The sequence below is a fragment of the Schistocerca americana genome, chromosome 3 (assembly GCF_021461395.2).
Source record: "Schistocerca americana isolate TAMUIC-IGC-003095 chromosome 3, iqSchAmer2.1, whole genome shotgun sequence".
NCBI classification, from domain to species: Eukaryota; Metazoa; Arthropoda; class Insecta; order Orthoptera; family Acrididae; genus Schistocerca; species Schistocerca americana.
Window position 1 is genome coordinate 907,798,392 of NC_060121.1, and position 26,405 is coordinate 907,824,796.

The 26,405-nt window shown below is 45.1% G+C and overlaps 1 protein-coding gene across 1 annotated transcript; it reads right to left on the reverse strand.

Annotated features, from left to right (window-relative positions):
• Nucleotides 1-7,747: 7,747 nt before the first annotated feature.
• On the reverse strand, nucleotides 7,748-8,589 carry LOC124606948 (cuticle protein 16.5-like). The gene is made up of 2 exons (XM_047139070.1): nucleotides 8,444-8,589; nucleotides 7,748-8,304 (listed from the first exon to the last, which is right to left on the reverse strand). The coding sequence occupies exons 1-2, from the start codon at nucleotides 8,453-8,455 to the stop codon at nucleotides 7,825-7,827; spliced, it is 492 nt and encodes a 163-aa protein (XP_046995026.1). The 5' UTR covers nucleotides 8,456-8,589; the 3' UTR covers nucleotides 7,748-7,824.
• Nucleotides 8,590-26,405: the final 17,816 nt, after the last annotated feature.

Consider the following 26,405-nt stretch of genomic DNA (forward strand, 5'->3'; position numbering starts at 1 on the left):
CGAAGATTCAGCAATAATCAACGGCATGAGGATGCAGAACGCAATGGAAACCACGGCAGTAAATACACATAGTGTGTACCTACAGGACTTGTGGCTTGTAATTGGTAAAGTGCCATGATGATTTCTCCGTCGGTAAAAGATTCCGGATGAGACCCCCATTCACATCTCCGAGAAGCGAGTGCCAACGGGGAGGTGATTGAATAATCAACGGGTGGTGGAATGTCAGAAGTTTGAATGTGGTAGTGAAGCTGCAAAATCTGAGAAGGGGAATACTAAGGCACAGTCTACATGTATTGGTGGTCAGTAAAGTAAAATGGAAAGAAGAAAAATTTTTTTTGTGTGACGAGTTTCGGGTATTGTCAAAAGCAACACAACATTGTATAACGGGAGTAGAATTTTTTGTGAGTAGTAATGTGGTGCAGAGAGTGACTTCCTGAGAACAGTTCAGTCACAAAGTTTGTCTTATCAGAATCACATGAAACCAACACCGACGTCGCAACTAGGAGACACGGATAAAATATATGACTATATTGAACAGGAAATTCAGGAAAGGAATTGGAATGCGGTTGTAGGGGAAGAAGTAGAAGAAAGGGTTGCGACAGACTATGGGCTTGGTAGAAGGAATGAGAAAGAATGAACACTAATTGAGTTTGCAATAAATTTCAGCTAGTAGTAGCTAATACTCTGTTGAAGAATTACAAGAGGGGGAGGGTATATTTGGAATAGACTGAGGGATACAGGATGATTACAGTTAGATTACAGCAAGGTCAAGCAGAACTTCCGAAATACCCAGGAATAGACATAGACTCAGATCACAACGCAATAACGATGAAGAGTAGGCTGGAGTTTATCAGACTAGTCATGAAGAGATGGTGGTTAGGTGGAAACAGTGCATTGAAGGCCTCTGTGAAGAGGAGGCCTTGTCTAATGACGTAACAGCGGAAGAAATAGGGATCGATTGGGAAGAGACAGGAAATCTGGTATTACAATAAGAATTTAAAAGTGCTTTGGACGACTTAAATAAAATTGGACATGAGATATAAATAATATTCCTCGGAATTTCTAAGATCATTGCGGAAAGTAGCAACAAAACGGCTGTTCATGTTGGTATGTAGAGATTATGGAACTGGTTATATACCATCGTACCTCCGAAGATATAAAGAGCCGAGAAGAACGAGAATTAATGCACAGTCAGCATAACAGCTCATGCAACCAAGTTGCTGTAATTTACAGAGGAATCGAAAAGAAAATTGAGGATGTGTCATATGATGATCAGTTTCGCTCTCGGAAAGCTAAAGACACTAGTGCTCGGATTAAAAATTGTGTAATCCAGGGAAGGGAGTCTTTCGCCCTCCTGTTCAATATATACATACAGGGTGAGATTTATTGAACTATATGAAAAAAACTCTAAATTAACTACAAACTACGGCGTGCACACAATTTATTCAACACATAAACTTCACTACAGATATTCCGATTCAGCTTCGATATGCCTGCCACAATTAGCGAGGCTGTGGCGCAGCGAATAGCGAAATTCTGCATGACCCGCTGAACCGTCGGAGCATCGATCCTGTCGAAGACCTCCTGAATGGCTTTTTTCAGCTCGGGAATGGATTTGGGGTTATTGCTGAACATCTTGTCTTTAACACAGCCCCACAAAAAGATGTCGCATGCTATCAGATCAGGAGAGTACGGTGGCCAATCGAAGTCTATGCCAGTGGCCTCTGGGTACCACAGAGCCAGAATGTGGTACCCAAAGTGATCCTCCAGAACGTAAAACATTCTCCTACTCCGATGGTTCGAGCTCCGTCTTGCAAGAACCACTTCTTGTGGAAATCAGGATCACTTTGGGTAATGGGGATGAAATAATCTTCCAAAACCTTCACGTGTCGTTCGGTAGTCACCGTGCCATCAAGGAATATCGCACCGATTATACCGTGAATGGACATTGCACACCACACAGTCACCCGTTGAGGGTGAAGAGGCTTCTCGATCGCGAAATGCGGATTCCCACTCCCCCCAAATGCGCCACTTTTGCTTATTCACGAACCCATCCAAATGAATGTGGGCTTCGTGGGCTAAACCATAGATGCATGCGCTTACTGGTTCCCAACATGCCCAGCGGACAACCGTGCAGTATGAACGTCCTAACGCAAACCGTTCAGAAGTTATGACGAGTTTATTTCACACAAACATGCAGATATTAGTAGTGGTTTGCAGATTGTCTGCGGAGACCTATCCCGGTGAGTCGTTGGGAGAGGTGTGTGTTATCCTCGCAACAAGGTCGCGCACACCTGTGCGATTTCCTGCTTTCCGGCCGTCCGCACACAACTGTGACACCTGCAATGTTGGAACGTGCGGACACTCTCATTCGAGGTGATCCATGGATCAGGATATAACACCTTACTGCTCAGCTGTTGAAGATTGTTGGTAGTAGCGACACATTCGTCCACCTGTTGGGGTACTGAAAGGTTTGTGCCCACTGGGTTCCTTCCTGCCTAACACAAGACCATTAAGAGCAACGAAGGACCATTGGTGCGGAATTTCTTGCACGTTACGACGCTGATCGTGACAGATTTTTGTCTAAGTCGACACAGGCGATAAAAAATCGGTTCATCACTTCAAACCGGAAACAAAATGGCAACCATGGTGTGGCGCCTCACAACCTCTCCTCCGAAGGGGGGGGGGGGGGGGGGGGGGGGATGAAATCCTTACCCAGAGCTGGTAGTCATGGCGACGACACTCAGGGACTCTGATTCGTTTGATGTCCTCTTTCATGGTCCAACTATCAACTCTCAAGTGTACTGTGCCACCCTCAAGAAACTGAAGAAACAACTTCAGCATATTCGCCACCACAAAAATGCAAATGAACTTCTCCCTCCCCATGACAACACCAGACCTCACACATGTCTGTCCACCCGACAGGAACTCGGGAAACTTAATTGGACTCTTCCTTCTAATCCACTCTACAGACCGGACCTCTAGTCTGCCAACTGCCGTCTATTTTGGCCAATGAAGGCTGCATTCCACGGAAGCAGTACGTGGAGATTACTGATGCGGGATGACGTTGCTTCCGACGTCAACCTGTAGAGTGGTCCCTGTAAGATGGCTTAAGGGTGGTCGCATTGACGGGAGAGTACGTTGAAAATAGGGTTCTAAATGGTTCAAATGGCTTTGAGCACTATGGGACTTGAAATCTGAGGTCATCAGTCCCCTATAACTTAGAACTACTTAAACCTAACACATCCATGCCCGAGGCAGGATTCGAACCTGCGAATGTAGCTGTCACGCGGTTCCAGACTGAAGTGCCTAGAACCGCTCGGCCACTCCGGCCGGCTGAAAATAGGGTTTCACAGTCAAAAGAGTGGGGAATAATATGATGTATTGGTATCAAGAATAAAACGAACCTGCTTACAGAAAAAAATGTGTCGTGCTCGTTCAATTTCATGTCGCTTTGCGACGTTACGCCTAGATACTTAATCGTGTTAAGTGTCATGACAAGCAGTATACCATTAATACCGTATTCCAACAGGACTATTTTCCTACTAGTCAGCGTTAAAGGTAATTTCCCGACATTTACAGCAGGCTGCCGTTCATCGCACCAAATAAAAAATATTTCCAAGTGATCCTGTATCGTCCTACAGACAGTCAATGACGACACTTTCCCGTATTCCACGGCGTCATCAGTAAACAGTCGCAGTATTATTGTAAGAAATACAGCATCAGCCATTTCGTTATGCATTTTTATTTGTGCCAAGACGCTTTTCGAACTTTCACCCATCTTCATTTGCCGGGCTACGTGGTGGATACTGCGCTGTTTTTGCGCCATATGCAAAGAAAATGTATTTTTGCGACTTTCATAAATGCGAAATATTGGAGCAACGACAAGCAGGATAGAAAGGCACCTGCAGCATACAAACTGAGGTCGATGTTTTAGCGATGGGCTAACTCAATGTTACACGTGTGCTACGCCAACTGAAGGTGGGTAAAAGCTCGAAACGCGTAATGGTATCAATAAAAATTGTTAAAAATTAGCTGGCTGCTGTATTTCTTAAAATAATATAAACCGTAGCCATGAAGCTCAACAACCAGTAAAATGGAGAATCTAACGTAAGCAGCTGCGAAATGCTGCTAACCGTATCCTTCAGATCGTTTCCGTATATAGAGAACAAGAGAGCTCACTTTCCTGAGGCCCACCTGACGATACGTTCGTCTCCAATCAACACTCGTCGTCGAACACAACGTATTGCGTTCTATTACTTAAAACTCTTCAAACTACTCTCATATCTGAGAAAGTATTCAGGATGCCCAGATCTTTGTAAACAGTCTACACAGATTTGCATATTTTTACCACTTAACGCAGTAAATTACCTCAATGTTTTTTAAAAGCCGCTAACAGAGACTGTGAAGAAAATGGTTTGAATAGATCACTTCACCTTTTACGTTCAAATGTATGAAATTTCTTATTCATCTCATAACTAACCTGGAAGACAATATTTATAATATTTCATGCATTGCACTCTGTCGGTTGCTTTCAGTTACAAGGAAACTCTTCTTCTTGTCTTACATTTGGTCTCGTTCTGTCACCGGCAGTCAATACCCTCATGACTTCAACCCTGCAGTTATTGAAACGTAATATTTATTTCGTCTGTTAATATTTATTTTTCCACAAAGAACTAGAAAGCGTTTGCTTAAGGTGATCGTGAGTACACGGTGCCATAACTCATTTAGCCGGCCTTTATGGCCGAGCGGTTCTAGGCGCTTCAGTCTGGAACCGCGCTACCGCAACGGTCGCAGGCTCGAATTCTGCCTCGGGCATGGATGTGTGTGATGTCCTTAAGTTAGTTAGGTTTAAGTAGTTCTATGTTCTAGGGGACTGATACCCTCAAAATTTAAGTCCCATAGTGCTCAGAGCCATTTGAACCATTTGAACAACTCATTTCCATAAACCACAAACATTTATTCTCAATTTTAGATCTGAGGCTTGTGCCATTTCTCCATGTTTCAAATCCTCTCTCCTTTACTGGTAGCTAAAACTGATCTCAGTAATGTCGTAGCCGCAGCATAGTCTCTTAAAAGGTCACACACATATACAGGGTTTCCGGAAATTCTCTTTACAGACTTCTAGTACTTGTAGAGTGGAGTGAACACCTACAGATTACACTGAAACTCATGTACGGAAACGTACAGTCTCCGTTCTAGAAGAAGTTTAGCTCATCCACTTCTGCCTGAGGAACTGAATCAGGTGTAACGCAGTGCATTTATTAGATAAAAATTCGGAAGCAAACATAACGAAACATCCATTTATCACTTAAGTGCATTTGTTTGTATTAACACATAAACAGTACTTGTTTGCATTATTCCGAAACAAAGAAGAACCCTGCATACTTTACGTACAGAACAGTACTGATGCGTTACAACTGTGGCTCGAAGTGGCAAACACCGATGTTGTTACAGACATTGTTCTTACGAAGAACGTTGTGGTACACTCTCTCCATCCCACCTCGTACTTTTCAGTCTCTAGTGCAACGGCGAGAACTCGTCCCAACAGATTTTCCTCTCTCCCTACAGGAGTCCGGTGAATTAAACTTTGAATACTACTCCTCAAGAAGTAGCATAGGAGTTAAATCCAGAGACCCAAAAGAATTGCTACCTAATAATTGTCCTGCGTCATGTCTTCAAGATGAAGTGGATGAGTTAAACCTGTGAACTGAAACAGTCGTAGAACGGAAACAGTACGTTTGCGGATATGGGCTCCTGTTCAAATTACACAAATAAAAAAAAATCTTTCATCACCCCGGTTCCCAGATCTCTAATAGACGGCCATTGACTGAGGATATTGTATCACAGACACAGTCCCTACTCAGAGATGTCACTATAGCGGCCCAAAGATGTAAACAACCATGCATGAGCAGCACCTATTAGACGGAGGGGCTCCGACAGCCGATCAGTTCCAGTCATTCCACCAGGTAGGAGGTGCACGGCTCGTGTTGTCTGTAGTTCAACCATGTTTAGACGGTCAAAGGCGCAGTTCGATCGCGTCCGCATTCTTACTTTGTGCCAGGAAGGGCTCTCAAACAAGGGACGTGTCCAGGTGTCTCGGAGTGAACCAAAGCGATGTTGTTCGGACATGGAGGAGATACAGAGAGACAGGAACTGTCGATGACATGCCTCGCCCAGGCCACCTCTGCAGTGGATGACCGCTACCTACGGATTATGGCTCGGAGGAACCCTGACAGCAACGCCACCATCTTCAACAATGCTTTTCGTGCAGCCACAGAACGTCGTGTTATGACTGAAACTGGGCGCAATAGGCTGCATCATGCGCAACTTCACTCCCCACGTCCACCACGAGGTCCATCTTTGCAACCACGACACCACGAAGCGCGGTACAGATGGGTCCAACAACATACCGAATGGGCCGCTCAGGATTGGCATCACGTTCTCTTCACCGATGAGTGTCGCACACGCCTTCAACCAGACAATCGTCGCAGACGTGTTTGGACGCAACCTGGTGAGGCTGAACGCGTTAGACACACTGTCCAGTGAGTGCAGCAAGGTTCCCTGCTGTTTAGGTGTGGCATTATGTGGGGCCAACTTACGCCGCTGGCGCTGTAACGGCTGTAAGATACGTGAATGCCATTCTCCGACCCGCAGTGCAACCATATCGCCTGCATTTTGGCGAGGCATTCGTCTTCATGGACGACAATTCGCGCCCGAATCTTGCACAAATTGTGAATCCCTTCCTTCAGAATAACGAAATCGCTCGACTAGAGTGGCCAGCATGTTCTCCAGATATGTGCGCTATCGAACATGCCTAGGATAAATTGAAAAAGGGCTTTTTATGGACGACGTGATCCACCAACCGCTCTGAGGGTCTACGCCGAATCGCCGTTGAGTAGTGGGACAATCTGAACCAACAGTGCCTTGATGAATTTCTGGATAGAATGCCACAACGAATACAGACACGCATCAATGCAAGAGGACGTGCTATTGGGTATTGAAGGTGCTGATGTTTTCAGCAATCTGGACCACCACCTATGAAGGTCTTGCTGTATGGTGGTACAACATGCAATGTGTGGTTTTCATGAGCAATAAAAAGAGCGCAAATGATGTTTATGTCGATCTCTATTCAAATTTTCTGTACAAGTTCCGCAACTCTCGGAAACGAGGTGATGCAAAACTTTTTTCTTATGTGCGTATGATGTAATCATTCCCCTCTACAAGTCTTAGAAATTTGGAGTTTCGGTACGCTCTGTAAATTGCGTCAAATTACTTAAATTATTGTTATGATCGAGGTCTTTACGTTAAGTTCCTCTGAAAGTTACATATACATGCATTTGTAAGCGTTTTCAAACTAGTAAACTGTGTTCTCTTTTAGGTTCAATGATGTACATAAACCAATCTATGATTGGTGTACAGCATTCTGAATCTATGTGTATTGTTATCTTGGATTAAGCTGTATGGTTTTCCAAATTAACTTTGCTCTCAGTTGTCATGGAGTCCCATTATGTGCATTTCATGCGAACAACAGTCCGCGGCCGATGTCTCTGTTGTTTTATTTCATACGTGCTTCATCTTTGTAGTATCGGCGTAAGAGTATACATCCAAACTCTACCTTAGTTTACAGAATTTTTCTTTCAGTTCTGGAGGAGAGAATCTGCATATTCTGTCTCTATGGAAACTGTAGACAATTCTGAAAGTGAATCAGACAGTATAGAAAAATGGAAAGTACAACACAGGACAGTTTCATTGCCATAGTTTATTATTAATATAGTATAATATATACATTATTCACAAAGGAACGTTGTGCAGGATGACATTTCAGCCCAGCAGAGCAGCCTTAGCGTGGAGGTGGGCAGCAGCGGCGAGAGCGCCAGGGGCGGCGTAGGCAGCGGGGGCGGCGTAGGCAGCGGGGGCGGCGTAGGCAGCGGGGGCGGCGTAAGCCACGGGAGCGGGAGCTGCGTACGCTACAGCGGGGGCGGCGTAAGCGTGGGCGGCGTAGGCGTGGGCGGCGTGGGTGGCCAGGGCGGCGGCGCCGTTGACGACGGCGTCACGGGCCTGGGTCTGGGCGACGGCGGTCAGGTGGGCGGCTTTGGTGACGGCGACGTCAGGGGTGTCAGCCAGGTAGCCGTCGGAGCGCACGGCGACGGGGGCGGGGCCGTAGGCGGCGTAGCCGGCGTGCACGGGGGCGGCCACCACCGCGGGGGCGGCGTAGGCCGCGGGGGCGACGACTGCGGCGGGGGCGGCGCCCAGGTAGCCGGGCTTAGCCACGGCGACGGCCAGGACGGCGCTCAGGACGATCTGAAATTCGTAAAGGTATCGTTAGGCAGTGCTTTACTACTCAGTTAATTCCCTAAACCAGAAGTTCTCCATACGGAGGTACCCAGTTCGTTGATACAGTGAGTTATAACGGTCTACACACAGCGGTAGCAGTACGTACCAGGGTGTTCATGGCTGGGTGAGTTGTTGCTGCTGCTACTGCTGCTGCCGAAATGTGCCTCTGCTGTGTTGTGCCCGGCTTTTATACACGGCCGGACCAGCGCGCGTCACCTGACGTGAAAGTATCGCTTCTCACGCCGTGGCCTTGCGTGAGGTCCCGTGCTGGGCGTTGTCTCGTGTCCGGCGGATTTGTTCCGCACGCTGCACTGACCTGGAGGTTCTCCTGAACGGACGAGGTTTCAGTACACCCCATGTTCTACGTATCTCTGCTGACGTTCTGATCCAAGTGTGATATTTGCTCGACTAATACGGCAGCATGGAGGTGTAGAGGACGATGTGTGACGGTGATGTGTAGCCTGGCATACAATGTATCAATGTGAGAACCTTTTAATATTTAAGTATGTATGAAAGCATGTAGTCCGCCTCCGTAGCGCAGTGGTAGCGTTACCGCCTGCTACGCTAGGGGCCCGGGTTGATTCCCGGCAGGGGACTGGATATTGTGTGTCCTTCATCATCATTTTCGTGATTCATCCCCATTACTGCAATAGCAAATCACCTCCACTGGGACCTTGCCTAGTACGGCGGTGCAGGTCTCCCTCAATGTCCCCTACGCTCTCTCAAGGAGTATGGCACCTCATCATCATCATCATCATTATCATTATCATCATCATCATCATGAAAGAAAAGGGTCAGTATGCAACATCTAGTTGTGCTCGACCAATGAAAACGAAATTATGTCGATGTGAAAATCCTGCAAACAAAATAATAAGTTATGCAAAATAGAGCACTCGCGAATGTGGACGTACTTCATAAGCCACGTCGTATAGCTTATATATCTGGTATCTTTTCGCATTTCGTCTATAAGTCAGTAAGAAATTCCGTTTGCAGTAGCCTGTAATAACACCATTGTTACCTGAACTGAATCAAATCTACATCTACATCTACATGGATACCCTGCAAATCACATTTAAGTGCCTGGCAGAGGGTTCATCGAACCACTTTCACAATTCTCTATTATTCCAATCTCGTACGGTGCGCGGATAGAATGAACACCTACATCTTTCCGTCCGAGCTTTGATTTCCCTTATTTTATCGTGGCGATCGTTAATCCCAATGTAGATCGGTGTCAACAAAATATTTTCGCATTTGGAGGAGAAAGTTGGTGATTGGAATTTCGTGAGAAGAGTCCGTCGGAACGAAAAACGCCTTTCTTTTAATGATGTCCATCTCAAATCCTGTATCATTTCTGTGACACTCTCTCTCATATTTCGCGATAATACAAAACGTGCTGCCTTTCTTTGAACTTTTTCGATGTACTCCGTCAGTCCTATCTGGTAAGGATCCCACATCGCACAACAGTATTCTAAAAGAGGACGAACAATCGTTGTGTTGGCAATCTCCTTAGTAGGTCTGTTACATTTTCTAAGTGTCCTGCCAATAAAAATCAGTCTGTGGTTAGCCTTCCCCACAACATTATCTACGTGTTCCTTCCAATTTAATTTGTTAGTAATTGTAATACCTAGATATTTAGTTGAATTTACGGCTTTTAGATTAGACTGATTTCTCGTGTAACCGACGTTTAACGAGTTCCTTTTAGCACTCATGTGGATGACCTCACACTTTTCGTTATTTATGGTCAACTGCCAACTTTCGCTCCCGTCAGATATATTTTCTAAATCGTTTTTCAATTTATTTTCATCTTCTGATGACCTTATTACTCACCTGCAAACAACCGAAGACGGCTGCTCAGATTGTCTCCCAAATCGTTTATATAGATGAGGAACAGCAAAGGATCTATTACACTACCTTGGGGAAGGCCAGAAACCACTTCTGTTTTATTCGATGCCTTTCCGTCAATTACTACGAACTGTGAGCTCTCTGACAGGAAATCACAAATCTAGTCACGTAAGTGAGACGATATTCCATAAGCACTACGAGCCGCTTGTGTGCTACAGTGTCAAAAGCCTTTCGGAAATCCATAAATACGGAATCGATCTGAAATCCCTTGTTAATAGCACTCCACACTTCATGTGGATAAAGAGCTGGTTGTGTTTCACAGGAACAATGTTATCTAAACCCATGTTGACTGTGTTTGAATAGGCCGTTTTCTTGAAGTTTATTCATAATGTTCGAACACAATATATGTTCCAAAATCCTGCTGCATATCGACGTTAACGATATGGGCCTGCAATTTTGTGGATTACTCCAACTACCTTTCTTGAAAATTGATGTGACCCGTGGAACGTTCCAGTCTTTGAGTACGGATCTTTCGTCGAGCGAACGGTTGTATATGATTGATAATAGGGAAATAATCGGAACAGCGCCCGATTGCAATGAATGATGAAAGCTTCAGTGATAGCAACGATATTTTACTAATTAGCTGTTATATAATATTTCCAATGCGTGTGTCTGAACTCATCACCCGCTTCCTACAACATACAATCTCGCTTGCAGTCAGTTTTACGGAAACCCACATCAACGAATATGGCTTACGCACGGAAGTTAAGCAAGGGTACGACTGCAGCTGGACCTGTAGCACTCTGCTATATTAGGTGTTGCAGAAAACCAGCTCGCACAAGCCGATAAACAAGAACCTCAGGCGGAATACCACCGTGATGCGCTCCAGGCGTGTTGTGACCTGTGCATACTGACCACCTGATGCAGTAACGGATAGAACCATACAGAACCTTGCTCGATAACTGGCGGGAGGATATCCAGCATCCACGGCAGGGGTGAGCTTAATCACCGCCAGCGCAAATTGCACGCGCCCTCAGGAACAACATTGCAATGAGGCTGAAGCGTTTGTAATTTTCTTAACAAGTTCGTATTATGTCGCGACAGTACAGCCCGACGGATTTCAATAAGGTGCAACACAGTTTATTGGATTCTGTCTAGACAGAATCTTATGAAGCTACTTTTAATTTTAATGAAGTACCACTGATATGAATTTTGTATGTGTGGAAACAGATGACAAACAACGTTTCTGTACGTACTGTATGTGTAATATTTGATTATAATTGTAAGAGTACTAGGTTCTCAAAATGAACGATCTAAGCCAAATGAAATCATTTGCAACGAAGTTCCTCACGTAGGTAAAATGTTTTGGTGGAGCAGAGAAATTCAGATATTTTTTTTTTTTTTTTTGAAAAAACGGCGTTCTTTCGATGCAGATCCATGGCTGAGGTACTGTAAACTACCTGTTATTTATGACACAATCACTTTCTCAAGACACGGTAGTAAACGGTTTCGGCATGTATTGGCCATCTTCTGATACTATTGCTCATGGACGGCAATCGCTGAACCTTAACGTTCATTTCATGCATAGAAATAACTGCATTCGAAACGTTGTAGTACTAAAGCCATACACGTAGATATTTTTCTGCACTGTCTGTTCATGTGCACCACTTGGCTGCACCTATGGCTTAGAGGTAACTTCTTTCACTAGTAATCAAAACAGCTTGGTTCCTGAGTTAGAATCGCGCAGTTGCTTAAATTTTCAATAACAGCCATCAGCAATGTCGGCCGAAATCTTCCAGCCAATGGTCTTATCAAAGAGGGAGTAGAAGCGGACAGAGGTTCAGAGCACCCTCTTGCAACTGGGACAGGAAACTGCCTCTGAAAAGCCGAAGATTCAGCAGTGATCATCGGCATGAGGATGCAGAAGGCAATGGAAACCACCACGTTAAACAAACATAATGTGTAACCGCAGGACTTGTGGCTTGTAATTGATAAAGTGTCATGATGATTTCTCCGTCGGTAAAAGATTCCGGACGAGTCCCCCATTCGTATCTCCGAGAAGGAAGTGCAAAGGGGGAGGTAACCAGGAGAAAAATATTGAATAATCAAAGGGTCGTGGAATGTCAGAAGTTTGAACGTGGTAGTAAGGCTACAAAATCTGACAAGCGAAATACAAAGGCTCAGTCTACATATATTCTGGGTAGGTCAAGTAAAACGGAAATAAGACAAATTTTTCTTGTCAGATGAGTATTGGGTATAGTCAAAAGCAGCAGAACATTGTGTAACAGGAGCAGAACTTGTTGTGAGTAGTAAGATTGTACAGTGACTTACTGAGAACAGTTCAATCAGAAAGTTGGTCTTATCAGAATCAACATCAAATCAACACCGACGTCGAAAGTAGAAGCTGGAAACACAGATAAAATATATGACGATGTTGAACAGGAAATTCAGAACGTGAAGCCAGATGGAAATCTAATAGTCATAGGGAATTGTAATACGGTTGTAGGGGAAGGAGTGGAAGAAAGAGTTCCGAGAGACTATGGGCTTGGTGGAAGGAACGAGAAAGGATGAATACTAACTGAGTTCTGCAATAAATTTCACCTTGCAGTAGCGAATACTCTGTTCAAGAATCACAAGAGGAGGAGGGTATATTTGGGAAAGACTGGCAGATACGGGAAGATTCCAGTTAGATTACATCAAGATCAGGCAGAGATTCCGAAATACCCAGGAATAGATATAGACTCAGATCACAACATAGTAATGATGTAGAGTAGACTGAAGATTATGAGACTAGTCAGGAAGAGATGGCGGTTAGGTGGAAACAGTGCATTGAAGGCCTCTGTGAGGAGGAGGACTTGTCTAATGACGTAACAGCGGAAGAAACAGGGATCGATTGGGAAGAGACAGGGAATCTGGTATTAGAACAAGAATTTGAAAGCCCATTGGAAAACTTAAGATAAAACTGGGCAGGAGAAATAAATAATATTCATCGGACTTTCTAAGATCCTTGCGGAAAGTAGTAACAAAATATCTGTTCATGTTGGTGTGTAGAGTTTATGGAACTGGCTATATACCATCAGATTTTCGGAAGAACATCACCCACATACCTCCGAAGATATCAAGAGCCGACAAGAGCGAGAATTATCGCAGAGTCAGCTTAACAGCTCATGCATCCACGTTGCTGACAATAATAATATACAGAGAAATCGAAAAGAAAGTTGAGGATGTGTTAGATGACGATCACTTTGGCTTCAGGAACGCTAGCTTCAGGAACGCTAAAGACACTAGTGCTCGGATTAAAAAAGGTGTAAGCCAGGGAAGGTAGTCTTTCGCCCCTAATGTTCAATATATGCATACAGGGTAAGATTTATTGAACTATATGAAAGAAACTGTAAATTAACTACAAACTACGGCGTGTACACATTTTATTCAACACATAAACTTCACTACAGATATTACGATTTAGCTTCGATATGCCTGCCACAATTAGCGAGGCTGTGGCGCAGACGAATAGCGAAATTCTGCATGACCCGCTGAAGCGTCGGAACAAGGATGCTGTCGAAGACCTCCTAAATGGCTTTTTTCAGCTCGGAATGGTTTTGGGGTTATTGCTGAACATCTTGTCTTTAACACAGCCCCACAAAAAGATGTCACATGCTATCAGATCAGGAGAATACGGTGGCCAATCGAAGCCTATGCCAGTGGTCTCTGGGTTCCCCTAGAGCCAGAATGCGGTCCCAAAAGTGCTCCTCCAGGACATAAAACACTCTCCAGCTTCGAAGGGGTCGAGCTCCGTCTTGCAAGACCCACATCTTGTCGAAATCACGATCACTTTGTGTAATGGGGATGAAATAATCTTCCAAAACCTTCACGTGCAGTTCGGAAGTCACCATGCCATCAAGGAATATCGCACCGATTATACCGTGAATGGACATTGCACACCACACAGTCACCCGTTGAGGGTGAAGAGACTTCTTGAGCGCAATATGCGGATTCTCATTCACCCAAATGCGCCAGTTTTGCTTATTGACGTTTTCCTTATTGGCGAAACCGCCCAAATGAATGTGTGCTTCGTCGCTAAATCAAACATGCGCATACTAGTTCCCATCATGCCCAGCGGCCAACTGGCGCCAACCGTTCAGAATTCATGACGATTTTATTTCATACAGTTCACCAATTGTCACCTTGTACCAAAAAAAAAAAGTTCTGAGGTGACAAATAATTATGTTATGTGTGGAATGGAGTGAACAGTCTAATGAGTGCAGAGTATGGATTGAGCGTCAATCGAAGAGTGACGAAAGAAATGAGAAGTACCAGCAATCAGAACAGTGAGAAACTTATCGGGATTGTCAATCACGAAGTAGACATAGTTAAGGGAATCTGCTACCTAGACAGCAAAGTAACCCATGATCGACGAAGCAAGAGAGACATGAAATGCAGACTAGCACTGGCAATAAAGGCATTCCTGGGCAAGTTATGTGTACTAACAACAAAGAGTGTGCTGAAGTTGAGGAAGAGATTTCTGAGAATGTACAGTATTTTACAGTGGTGAAATATAGAACAATGGAAAAACTGGAACAGAAGAGAATCGAAGTGTTTTAATTCTGGTACTACAGGAGAATGTTGAGAATTATGTGGACAGATAAAATAAAGAATGAGTAGGTTCTTCGCAAAATTTCCGAAGAAAGGAATATATGGAAAACAGAGAGAAGAAAAAAGGATAGGATGATAAGAAAAGTGTTACGACAACAGGGAATAACCTACGTTTTTCTAGAGGGAGTTGTAGTGGGTAAGAACAATAGGGGAGCACAGAGATTTGAAAAGAGACAATAAATAATTGAGTAAGTAGGCTGCAAGTGCTACTCTGAAATGAAGTGGTTAGTGGCAGGATAGGAGTTAGTGACGGGTCTCATTAAATCAGCCTGAAGAAAAGAAAAAGAAACAGAGAAAAAGAAAAACAGTGCGATGCTTAGCTAGTCTCAGGTACCATCCACTGCCCGCTTATGTAAATGCGTTAGTTCCGCTCCCTAAACGGGTAAGTTCAATTTTTTGTAAATTATTATATTGTTTGAACGCTACACGTTGGACTAACGTATTATGAAAATATGGATAACCTTTATAAACAACAGTTATTTCCCACAATGAGTTTTACTCTGCAGCGGATTGCCTGCTGATTTGAAATATACTCGCAGATTAAAACTGAGTCTCAGACTGAGAATGGAACCCACGACCTTTGCCTTTTGCAGGCAAGTGTTTGACCGACAGCGATCTCATTCTAGCTACCTGCGCTATTTAGCGGAACTAGCACTCCAGGGGAAAAGAATATAGTGGAGGTCCAGGGTTCGAGTCCTGATTCGACACATTGTTTTAATATTCCGGGATGTTTGAACAATTATTTTGCTAGTAGTCAGTAGGGGGCTAGCTATGTGTGTGTGAGAGGACGTCAGACGGTGCGATGAGTATCCGTAAATAGGCAACATCAAGTGAATTGTCTGTGTGTAGAAGATGCGATGCGATTTTGCTAGTATGGATTTGCTCATTGATGAAACTGGAGGTGCAGGCAACATCTTTCAACAAATCGAAAGCTACAGTAACGTGGTGGAGAATAGCTTTATGGCAGTTAAACAGTACTCAGTTATGTATAATGGCCACTCAACAACTACATATATATAGCTAATGAGAATACAGTGATTTAAATTAATTACATCTGTGTCTCTGTCCGCATGGAATGTTTTATCCAAGCCTAAAATCTGTTCGTCTGTCCTGAGCTATAACCAGAATCAGGAGGCATTATTTTTTCAGTGTTTAACCCTGGAATTATTCAAAATCAGTTCATGTAGTTACTGGCTCAAAATCATAAAAAAGCTAATATTGCATTGCCCTTCCAATTTGTACAATGGACTTACGACACATTTTCTGAATTTGCGTTTCCATATGTTTAGATGGCGTTGTTCTAGTTATTTGGGATCCATGTAGTATTATTGCAAGCATATGAATAATGTTTGTACTGACACGAACGTAAATGCTTCACAGAGCTCGTGTCACGTCGAACTAGTATCCAGTTTCCAGTTTTCGCCGACCAACTAAGCGCCGCGACAGCTACGACACCTGAGGATGAGCTTATAACAGTCCGAAATCGGTCGTGTGAAAATAAAGTAATTTACAACTGAAGCGGTCTTTTCAACCTCTGCTATAATGCTCATTTGCGGATGTTCTGCCAACAGGATTGTTTATAAAATCCAGAAAGAAAAGAAGAAACTTCCTACAACATCTTTATGAACTCTCTGGAAACAAATAAGGCAACGGCCTTGCCGAAGTGGATACACCGGTTCCTGTGACATCACCGAAGTTAAGCGCTGTTGGGCGTGGCCAGCATTTCGATGGGTGACCATCCAGCCGCCATGCACTGTTGCCATTTTTTGGGGTGCACTCAGCCTCGTGATGCCAATTGAGGAGCTACTTGACCGAATAGTAGCGACTTCGGTCAAGAATACCATCATAACGTCTGGGAGAGCGGTGTGCTGACCCCACGCCCCTCCTAGCCACATCGTCCTCTGAGGATGACACGGCGGTCGGACGGTCCCGGTAGGCCACTCGCGGCTTGAAGACGAAGTGCTAGAAACAACATAAGATACAAGGTAGACAGCTAGTACTTGACAAACAGGCCACAGGCGAACTTGTGTGAATTCTTCAATACAGATGTTTACTTCCGCCGGTACTTCAGCAACAACGATTCCCTACATGCTCGGCAATAACGCAGTCAGTGCACTCTCATTTCATTAGTACTTGGAGGTGGGGGGGGGGGGCAACTGCGATATACTCAATAACACTCATTTATGGATCTGTATTCCGGCTCATGATAGCCTCTCAGAAGAATTTCATGGTTTCCTATATGGTGTTCGTTTATGACGTGGCAGACGCTCCTAACAATAGAGTAAGGAGTAGATTCTCCGATAATGGACGAAGCTGACAACACACGCTTTATTATCATTTGTGTGTGATGAAATGATGGTAAATGAAACTCCACTGAGCTGAACGTACAGTGGAAGAAGGACATCACTACCTCTAAAATCTAATACGAGTCTGCAAAAAGAACGAGGGAAATAACGCAGTCAGTGCACTCTCATTTCGAACTGAAAGGCAAGCATAATCAAAAGCTGGATAAAGGCGCGGTTAACTGACTGGTTGGTGACATTGGCCTAGACTGAGGTGTCTGGCCGGGAATGGCGACCTTGTCTGTATGCAGCCGGCGAGGAATTTCTCGGTCGCCGTTGCGCAAGGTCGTGAGCTGGAGTAGCGCGACAACGGGACAGCAGCTGAGTCACCGCCTGCGATCACGACTTCTATAGAGTGACGACAGTGGAGTTCCCCTCAAGTCAGAAAAATGGGGTGTCGTTGCACGTTGAGAACAGTATATAAAACGCTAGACTGGCTTACAATTTAAAAATTATTTGCATATTAAAGGCGACCATACCAGCATTCGCCTTAAGCGATTTAAGGGAATGATGGGAAATCTGAATCGAGGTGTCCAGACGGAGGTTTGAAGAACTGACCCCCTCAATACGAACCCACTGTGTTTCTACTGAGGTCACGCTCACTGTACACCTTGTCTACCACAAACATAGGTAACTGAAATAGTGACACCATTCAAGTAACATATACGTGTAACATGCACTACAGCACGGCGAACCTAGAGACGTAGGTTCGACGACACACTGAGAGCATCGGGGAGCCATTCATATTCATGACCTCTTAACTGACGCCAACCAGTCACGAAGCTGAGTGGAATGCGCACACTTCCAGGTCGATAACAATCTAGACGTGCTCATTAGGATCGATCTCAGTTGAGAAACTTGCCCCCACGTTGTCACCGCTGTTTATGCCACGTTAAACTGGAGTAATGACATAGTGTATTGCTTTACTAAGATACAGATCGTCTGTGGGAAGCTACACTTGTAGTAGAACAAACGGCTCTACATGATGGTATCTACGTGTATCGTTTACTGGTGGGACACCATGACAAACAAGTGAGGTACCCGTTTTACCCCATGTAAGAATTCCCCACATGGAAACGCGGCTACCCTGTGCCTGACTACCATTCGGAGGGCCCGGTTTCGGTTTCCAGTACTACTACCCAATCTTCGGTGTTGGCATGCCTAAAACGAGGTGCATTTAGCCTCGTGATGCCAATTGAGGAGCTACATGACTGAGTAGTAGTGGGTAAATGATAACGGCAGGGAGAGCGGGGTTGACGCCACGCCCTTCCATACCGCATCCAGTGACGTCATAGGCGGGAGATGACGTGACGTCGCTCGGTACCGGTGGGCCAGGCAGGGCCTGTTGTAAGAATTTATGTTCCTGAGCCAAGTCCTGCAGAGAATCTGGATGAACTGTCTCTTGTCATCTGCAACATACTCCTATCCGACATCTGCGTGTATCAGTGTGTAGTTGGGTTGGTTGAGTTCTTTGGGGAAGAGACCAAACAGCGAGGTCATCGGTCTCATTCGAGTAGGGAAGGAGGCCGGCCGTGCTCTTTCAAAGGTACCATCCCGGCATTTACCTGAAGCGACTTAGGGAAATCACGGAAAACCTAAATCTGGATGGCCGGACGCGGGATTGAACCGTCGTCCTCCGAAATGCGAGTCCAGTGTGCTAACCACTGCGCCACCTCTTTCGGTCAGTGTGTAGTATTCCTTTTTACAGAATGTGTTCGTTTTACATCAACATTTACACGGGTGTCCATGGAAATCGAGAAAATAAGGAGACAGCATCCACCAAACGTCAAATTGGGGTGTAGTAGATATGGACACAGAAATGATTATGATTTCAGCGCAGCGGCATAATGTACGATAGATAGTGGTAATACCATAAATTTTGTATAGACTTAAAGATACGGAACACGTTTCACATGTAGATCGCATTTGAAAGCTGACAGCGTGTGATATAATCATGGTACACCTGATGTAAGGTGCAGAGAGTTATGCCATACCATTGTCTGAATTCGAGTGCAGAAGACTCTTTGCCTGTAAAGAGTGGTGTTTGCCCATCCCCATTACTGTTGATCGTGTTGATCAACCTCCCACGACTGCATGTGATTACTGAAGACTCCAGGAGGAACATACTCTATGCCACACAAGATCTCGACAGCCCCACGTGACTAGCGCCAGAGAGGACATACAGGGAGTCCATAATTAAAGTTCTATTTTCAAAACACTGTAGACCATGGATGCCTAAACTTTAGTTTGTCACCCCCCTCTACTTCCAAAAGTGGAAATTTTGCGCCGCCTTGGCAATATTAATACTGTAATACCTACAGCAAGCACTTGAAAATGCGACCGAGTAGCTCATTGTTTTGTATCCCGCATGGGAGGCGGCGCGTGGGTAAGGAACAGGAACAAGAAAAGATACTAATGTCTCTGTACTGCAGATACAGTTAAAGCACCTTTACTAGCAGATAACATATGCAAACATATTACATAACTTGCAAGTTGGCGCGAAGTTGAAGCGAAGTGTCCTGGCTGGCTGCACCTGATGAAATGGGGTCGCAGCACCTGGTGAAATGGGGTGAAGCAGTGGCGGAGCTCGTAGACCTCGACAGCACCGGCTAGAGGGCGCTGCAGTTGGTGTCTCTCGTAGTGCCAACTCAGCAGAGCGGACCTACGTTGTGGCAGCGGAGCTATCGATACCACACATTGTATTGAGGGGGGGGGGGTTAAAAAGGAAACTAGTAAGGATTTGGGGAGAAGAGGGGATCGTGAAAGAGGAAATTCGTCTGTATTAATTTCTCTCTTGCTACTGCCAGCATAAAGGTGGGCCTTTTACAGATCAGCCACTACGATGTAAATACAGGACGGAAGTGATACAGATTCGTGAAGACTCATTATTAGAGCCCCAATTTCCATGTACCATCGTATCGTAAACATGCGTGCATTCATGAACTTCCACAACACCAAAATTACACAATGAAACAAAAACCAATAAAAAATAAACAGTATCAAAATTCAGTTTCTGTGTTATGTTTACATTTACTTCACTTTGACTCATGCTTTTATGCAAAATGGCTGTCGGGCAGCAGTTCCATTCCGTAGGAGGTGCACGGACTTGTGGTTGGCAGCATCGATGTGGTACCAAGTAAAGACTTCCCGTCTCACGAACACGGAGACTAAACAACTCTCTCCCCGCATTACTCGTGCCTTCAAAGGAAGCCGCTAACCACAATGGCGGGCACAATAACCACAACAACAATATCCGTTCTTCAAAATTGTTCCCTCAGGTCATTTTGGGACAAGGTCTCATCTTGCAATACCTCACAGTTCTACACAAATTTATACTGATGTTCAGTCGTTCATTAGATTTTGAGTGGTAGAGTATTTCTTACATTACGAACATTTGGAATTAGTGTTTTATCTGAAGGACATGCTGGTGGAGAAGAGCGAGGGAGTACCAGTGTTGCTGCGGTGAGGGGTAACCTAAGAGGTGCCGTGACAGGTGGAGTGTTTTGCCTGCCTCCGGTTCGGAGTTGCCAATCGACAAGTTCGCGTATATCTTAATAAAAAGCTACAATGGTATACGAGGGCTATTCAGAAAGTAGGGAGCGTTTTGGCATTAAAAAAATCTAAGTACAAGAAATACATTTTATTATATACATCTGAAAGAGCGACTGACTTACTACTTTTCCACGTAGTCACCAAACATAATGAGGCACTTATCATAGCGGTGTACAAGATCTGAAATACCTTCGTCGTAAAATTCTGCCGCCTGAGACTTCAGCCACTGAGTCGCGCCCACCTGGAGTTCCGCGTTGTCATCAAAGCACTGCGTTGCAAGCCAGTTCTCCGTCTTGGGAAACAAATCGCTTGGTGCAAGATTGGGGCTGTAGGAGCGGATGAGGGAAAACTTCCCATTTGAATGAATTAAGGAGTTCTTTAGTGCGGTTTGCCGTGTGAGATCGGGCATTGTGGTGCAAAAACAAAATATTAGACGTCAGCTTTCATCGGCGTTTGTTTTGAACTGCTCTTCTAAGGGCGTGCAAATCTTGACAGTACCGGGTCAAAATTTATGGTTGCTCCACGTTCGAGAAATTCAATACGAAGCTCACCCTGCCTATCCCAAAACAATGTCGCCATCAACTTCCTTGCTGGCAAGGTTTGCAAAATTTTCTTTGTTTTTGTGGGGATTGTATGCGCCCCCACTCATTGGACTGTGATTTTGTTTCGCAATTCTCGTGTTTCACCCAAGTCTCGTCACCGATTACGATTCGATCCAGTAATGAATCACCACGTTTGTAGTAGGTCTCCATAAATGTCAACTTTGCCCCCATTCGCTGTTCTTTATGGTACTCTGTAAACATTTTGGACACCCATCGTGCGCAAAAATTTGTGGCAGCCTAGCTTTTGAGTGACAACTTCAAACAACAAAGTCTGTGAAACTTGTGGAAAACAAAGATCGTCAGTCACAATGCTCGGGCGTCCACTCTTCTCTTCATCATGAATGATGGTTGGGCCATTTTTAAATGGAATGCACCATTTTCGGAGGGATTATTCACTCATTACTTAGTTTCCGTACACTTCGCACAGTTCGCGATAAATTTGTATGGGTTTTAGTTTTTTTGCCAACAAAAACCGTATCATAGACCGCACCTCACAACTGGCGGAATTTTCGATTGCAGCGCACAGTTCAAATTCGAATATGGAAAAAACCAGACGCGCAGAGACCTTCCCGCTGTCACAGGTTGATGCCGGCTGAGCTGCCGAGCACGCACATACAAAAATATACGCGATCGGCGAGCGCTAGCGGCGTCAGATGGAAACGTTCCCTACTTGGTGTTGCATGGGGGCTTAATTATTTATAATGCAAATAATTTTTAAATTTAGTAACTGTCTGTCCAGCTACGAAGTCTCGTGACCGGTTGGCCCTGAGTAGTATTAGTACGCAATCTGACTGCATAGAATAACAATAAGGAATGAAAGGAAATTTCCATTAACGCAATTAATTAATTAAGTCCCCAGCAACTATAAAAGCTACGAAGCAACAAGCTACGAAACAACAAAGCACTGGTCTAACTGTTCTGTGTGTGGAAGTGTGATTCAACGTACACATCTGGCACGGTTCTTCCTCAATAAGACAAGGTATTTTAAACACCATTCACACTGCAGTAATTAAAAAAAACAGAAATACTATAATTGCACATAGAAACCAGAATTACACTCTAATACATGAACACAAGCCAGATGCTTTGTTGACTGAACCTGTGACCAAGAGACATTGTTAGTTACGAAGTTTGAAATAAAAAAAAGGTTTATTTTACCTTCATATATATTGACGAAAAATACGCTCTGTTCATTACAACATCCCCATTCGAACAGCATCGGCTGTCTAGCCCATCAGAACAACTGTGCACGACATGCTCACAACTAGTACTGCTATCGACATCCTCTCAACAAGCGCTGACTACGGCAACGTCAGAACTACCACTTCCCACAGCAACTTCTGAACAAGCACTGCCAGTGGAGGCGGCGGAATAATACTCTTTGGCGCAATCTCTGGCGCTGTGACTCAGAGTAGCCACCTTTCATATGCCCCTCCTCCACGGCTAGAATTTGATGGTATTTTTGCCAGCATTGGTGGTGAAAATACCACCAAATTCGCCCAAAAAATACAGACAATAATAAAAGATAATATTAATAAGTAAATATCACATAACTACATAAATATTGGCTTTGCACTGACCCTTCAATAACCTAATACATAAAATACAGGAAGGAATACAAATGCTTGCATACATGTGATTGTACATAATAGCTTACACAAGTATCATGTGGTTAAACAATTCGATCAATAGCGTCAGCAATGACGAATATGTGCAGGTAAGAATCTCATAACATTTCATAAACAGTAAATACACAAAAAATCGAATGAGATTTTCACTCTGCAGCGGAGTGTGCGCTGATATGAAACTCCCTGGCAGATTAAAACTGTGTGCCCGACCGAGATTCGAACTCGGGGCCTTTGCCTTTCGCGGGCAAGTGCTCTACCATCTTTTTTTTTTTTTTTTTTTTTTTTTTTTTTTTTTTTGTATGAAGGAAGGTAAGAGAAAGGAGAAACAGAAACCTTTATTATTCACAAAATAAACATAGTACGTCCTGACACATGATAACTGTCCTGGAAGGAACCTCGCTGCCGTCCTACCATGCAGCATGAAATAACAACAAAATCAAAATGGGGCTACTTCCGGCACCCTAAGGAAAAGTATTTAGGGATATGAAAACAAAATTTAAAGTACATCCAATTGCTAACTGTTCAAGCGTGAGTTTTTCGTAGGTCGCGTACTCGCATAGTGTTCTGAGTCGATCACATTACTTGGTCGGTTTCACAACGAAAGCACCGCCGTTCATCTTTGCGCACCCGGCACACCCCAAGTATATGGCGGGTCCGCAAATACCGTTACCAGGAAATTGGCATACCAATCCTTGTACTTTTGTAGCCGTAATAGTTTCGTGTGTCCATCTTGCAAGTATTGCCAGTAATCCAGGACGTTCAGTAAGTTCGTACGTGTGTCTCTATAGATGTAATGGACCGTCATACCTGTGATCCACGCCACTGCGTTCGTCTTATGACGCGGAAAATACGTTTCCTCTGGAAAAAATACTATGTCAGAACAGACTGCTGTATAGATAGTGCGCCGCATGAACGCTATTATCTTCCTTGCGAGAGTCCAGTCAGCCAATGCCTCGCCGCAGACCAGCCGATGGTCGTCCGTATCCAGCACGCCGCATTGCTGACACAAGGGCGAATCCGCCAAATGTATTACGTACTTTTTATCATTTGTAGGGTATTTTCTGTTGACGACAATGTACCATGTTGACCTGACAGATGTAGGTAGGTGGGGGTGGTGGACCGTGCGCCACACCACGTGCCAATTAACAGCTGGATGTTTGCGTTCCACCCTATTCCGGGCGATCTGTCGAAGAAGCAGATGGTACACGTCCTTCGATGTCGACTGTCGGGTCGTCGGTAAACGCTCTCGAACGTAACTGTGTTCCACGAGGAACGTGCGCACATACGTGAAAGGGGGTGATATATGGCCGACACTGACTGGAGGAGGATGCGATGTGGGTACGAATTCTTCGATGATCGTCCCCGTAAGCGAGTGATTCCTGTTGCGCCACCGTTTAAGCATAGTATTAATATACATGGCACGCGCCTTCTCGTGCACGTTCACTAAACCAACGCCCCCCTCTCGCGCTGGGAGGGTAAGCGTGTTGCACTGTACCTTAAAGAGTTGTCCCAGGCACACATAGTACCCAAAAGCCGCCTGAATCCTCATAGCCATTGTGCGCGTCAAGGGAAGAAGGTGCGTCAGGTGGCACATCATGGGCGCGAGATAAAGGTTGACGAGTAACACTCGCTGCAGCATATCCATCGACCGTAGGGCGTTTAGTCGTACTGCCGTGCGGACTCTGAGTAACAATCTTCGGTAGTTGTCCGCAGCCGTTCTCGCTGTCTCTTTATGAAAGGTGATACCCAAACAGCGGAGGGTTTCCACCGCAGGTAAGGGTCCTTCCGTTCCTGGTTCTAGTCCACGCCCTACATGCATGAATTGTGATTTTCGGTAGCTGACCACACTTCCAGCTGCCATGCCATACGTCTGTAGCCAATCCAGTGCTGTTTGAGTCTCCCTCTCATTCCGTACGAGGAACACAATATCATCCGCGTATGCTCTGCATTTGAATGATAATTGCCGTAGGGAGATCCCAGCTAAGACGGCGGCGAAGGCCTGCGAGGCACGGTTCTGAGGCGATTGCATAAAGGAGGATCGATGAGGGGCAACCCTGTCTCACTGATCTTAAGATCTTAAAGTACTCAGTTCTCCCTCCGTTGACCACCATCGCTGATCTGGCGCCGTGCAACAAACGCATCACAGCATTGGTCAATAATGGCGAGTCACCCATCCTATTCATCACCGCCGCGTGGTACACATGATCCACGCGATCAAAAGCATGATCGAAATCTACTGCAACCATCGCCCCCCGGAGGCGGCATGCAGCCGCGAGGGCGACGACGTCACGATAGTCTCCCAAGGCTGTGTGGATATTACTGATGCCGCCAAGACAAGTCTGATCGGCATATATTCGATTCTCCAGCGACTTTTTGATACGACTTCCCAGGATGCGCATGAAGATCTTGTAGTCACTATTAAGGAGGGTCAAGGGGCGATAATCACAAGGCCGTTTGCCACCACGGGGCTTCGGTATTGGTATCATGAGCCCTTCCGTGAATTGGATGTGAACCGGTACTTCTTGCTGCAGAAGCTCATTAAACATACATAGCCACATCGGTGTCATAATGGTCACAAAGGCACGGTAAAATTCCAACGAAAATCCGTCTGGACCTGGGGATTTGTTGCAAGCACCTCGTGTAATCGCTTCCTCCAGCTCTTCACACGTAATTGCAGATAACCCGTCCGCTTCCCCGTTCACTCTCGTCTCGTCTGGGATCTCTTCCAGGACGTTCCCCAGCTCCCTCTGACCCTCCCCGTTGCTCGCATAGAATCTGCTAAAATGATCCGTGAACGCCTGTGCTATGCCCCTCTGTGTTGTAAAACGACGGCCATCGCCGAGATCGATCACATGTATTAAATTCCTGCGTCTTCTTCGTCTTTCCTTTATCACATAATGCATCGAGGGAACCTCGTTGGGCAGGAAATCCTGCGACCTCGCGCGTATCATCGTACCTGCCATCCTCTGCTTCGCAAGTTGTACCAGCTTCGCTTCAACTCGGTGGACGGCCGTCTGGCGTTCTGGTGTAGGTGGTTGTGCTAACAGTTCCCGGAGAGCCGTAAAGTAAAACTCAGTGGTCGCGCGCTGCCATTGAGAAACTTCCTTCCCGTGACCTATTAACGTCCTCCGTAAAGCTGGCTTCGCGCACTCGATCCACCATTGCAGGACAGAACCGAAAGAATTTCGTCGACGGAGGCAGCCATGCCACGCGTCCTCCACCATGCGTCGGCATTCTGCATCTCGCAGGTGGGAGACGTTCATCTTCCAATTACCCCTCCGTCTCCACACCTGCTGTCTATTAAGGTTAACGGTACAAATATATGCCTCGTGGTCTGTAAATGCCGTCGGCCATATTTCTGCGTCCACCGTCGACGTTGCTAACGCCCTTGAAACGTAGATGCGGTCCAAACGGCCCGCGGAGTGGCTAGTAAAAAATGTATATCCTGG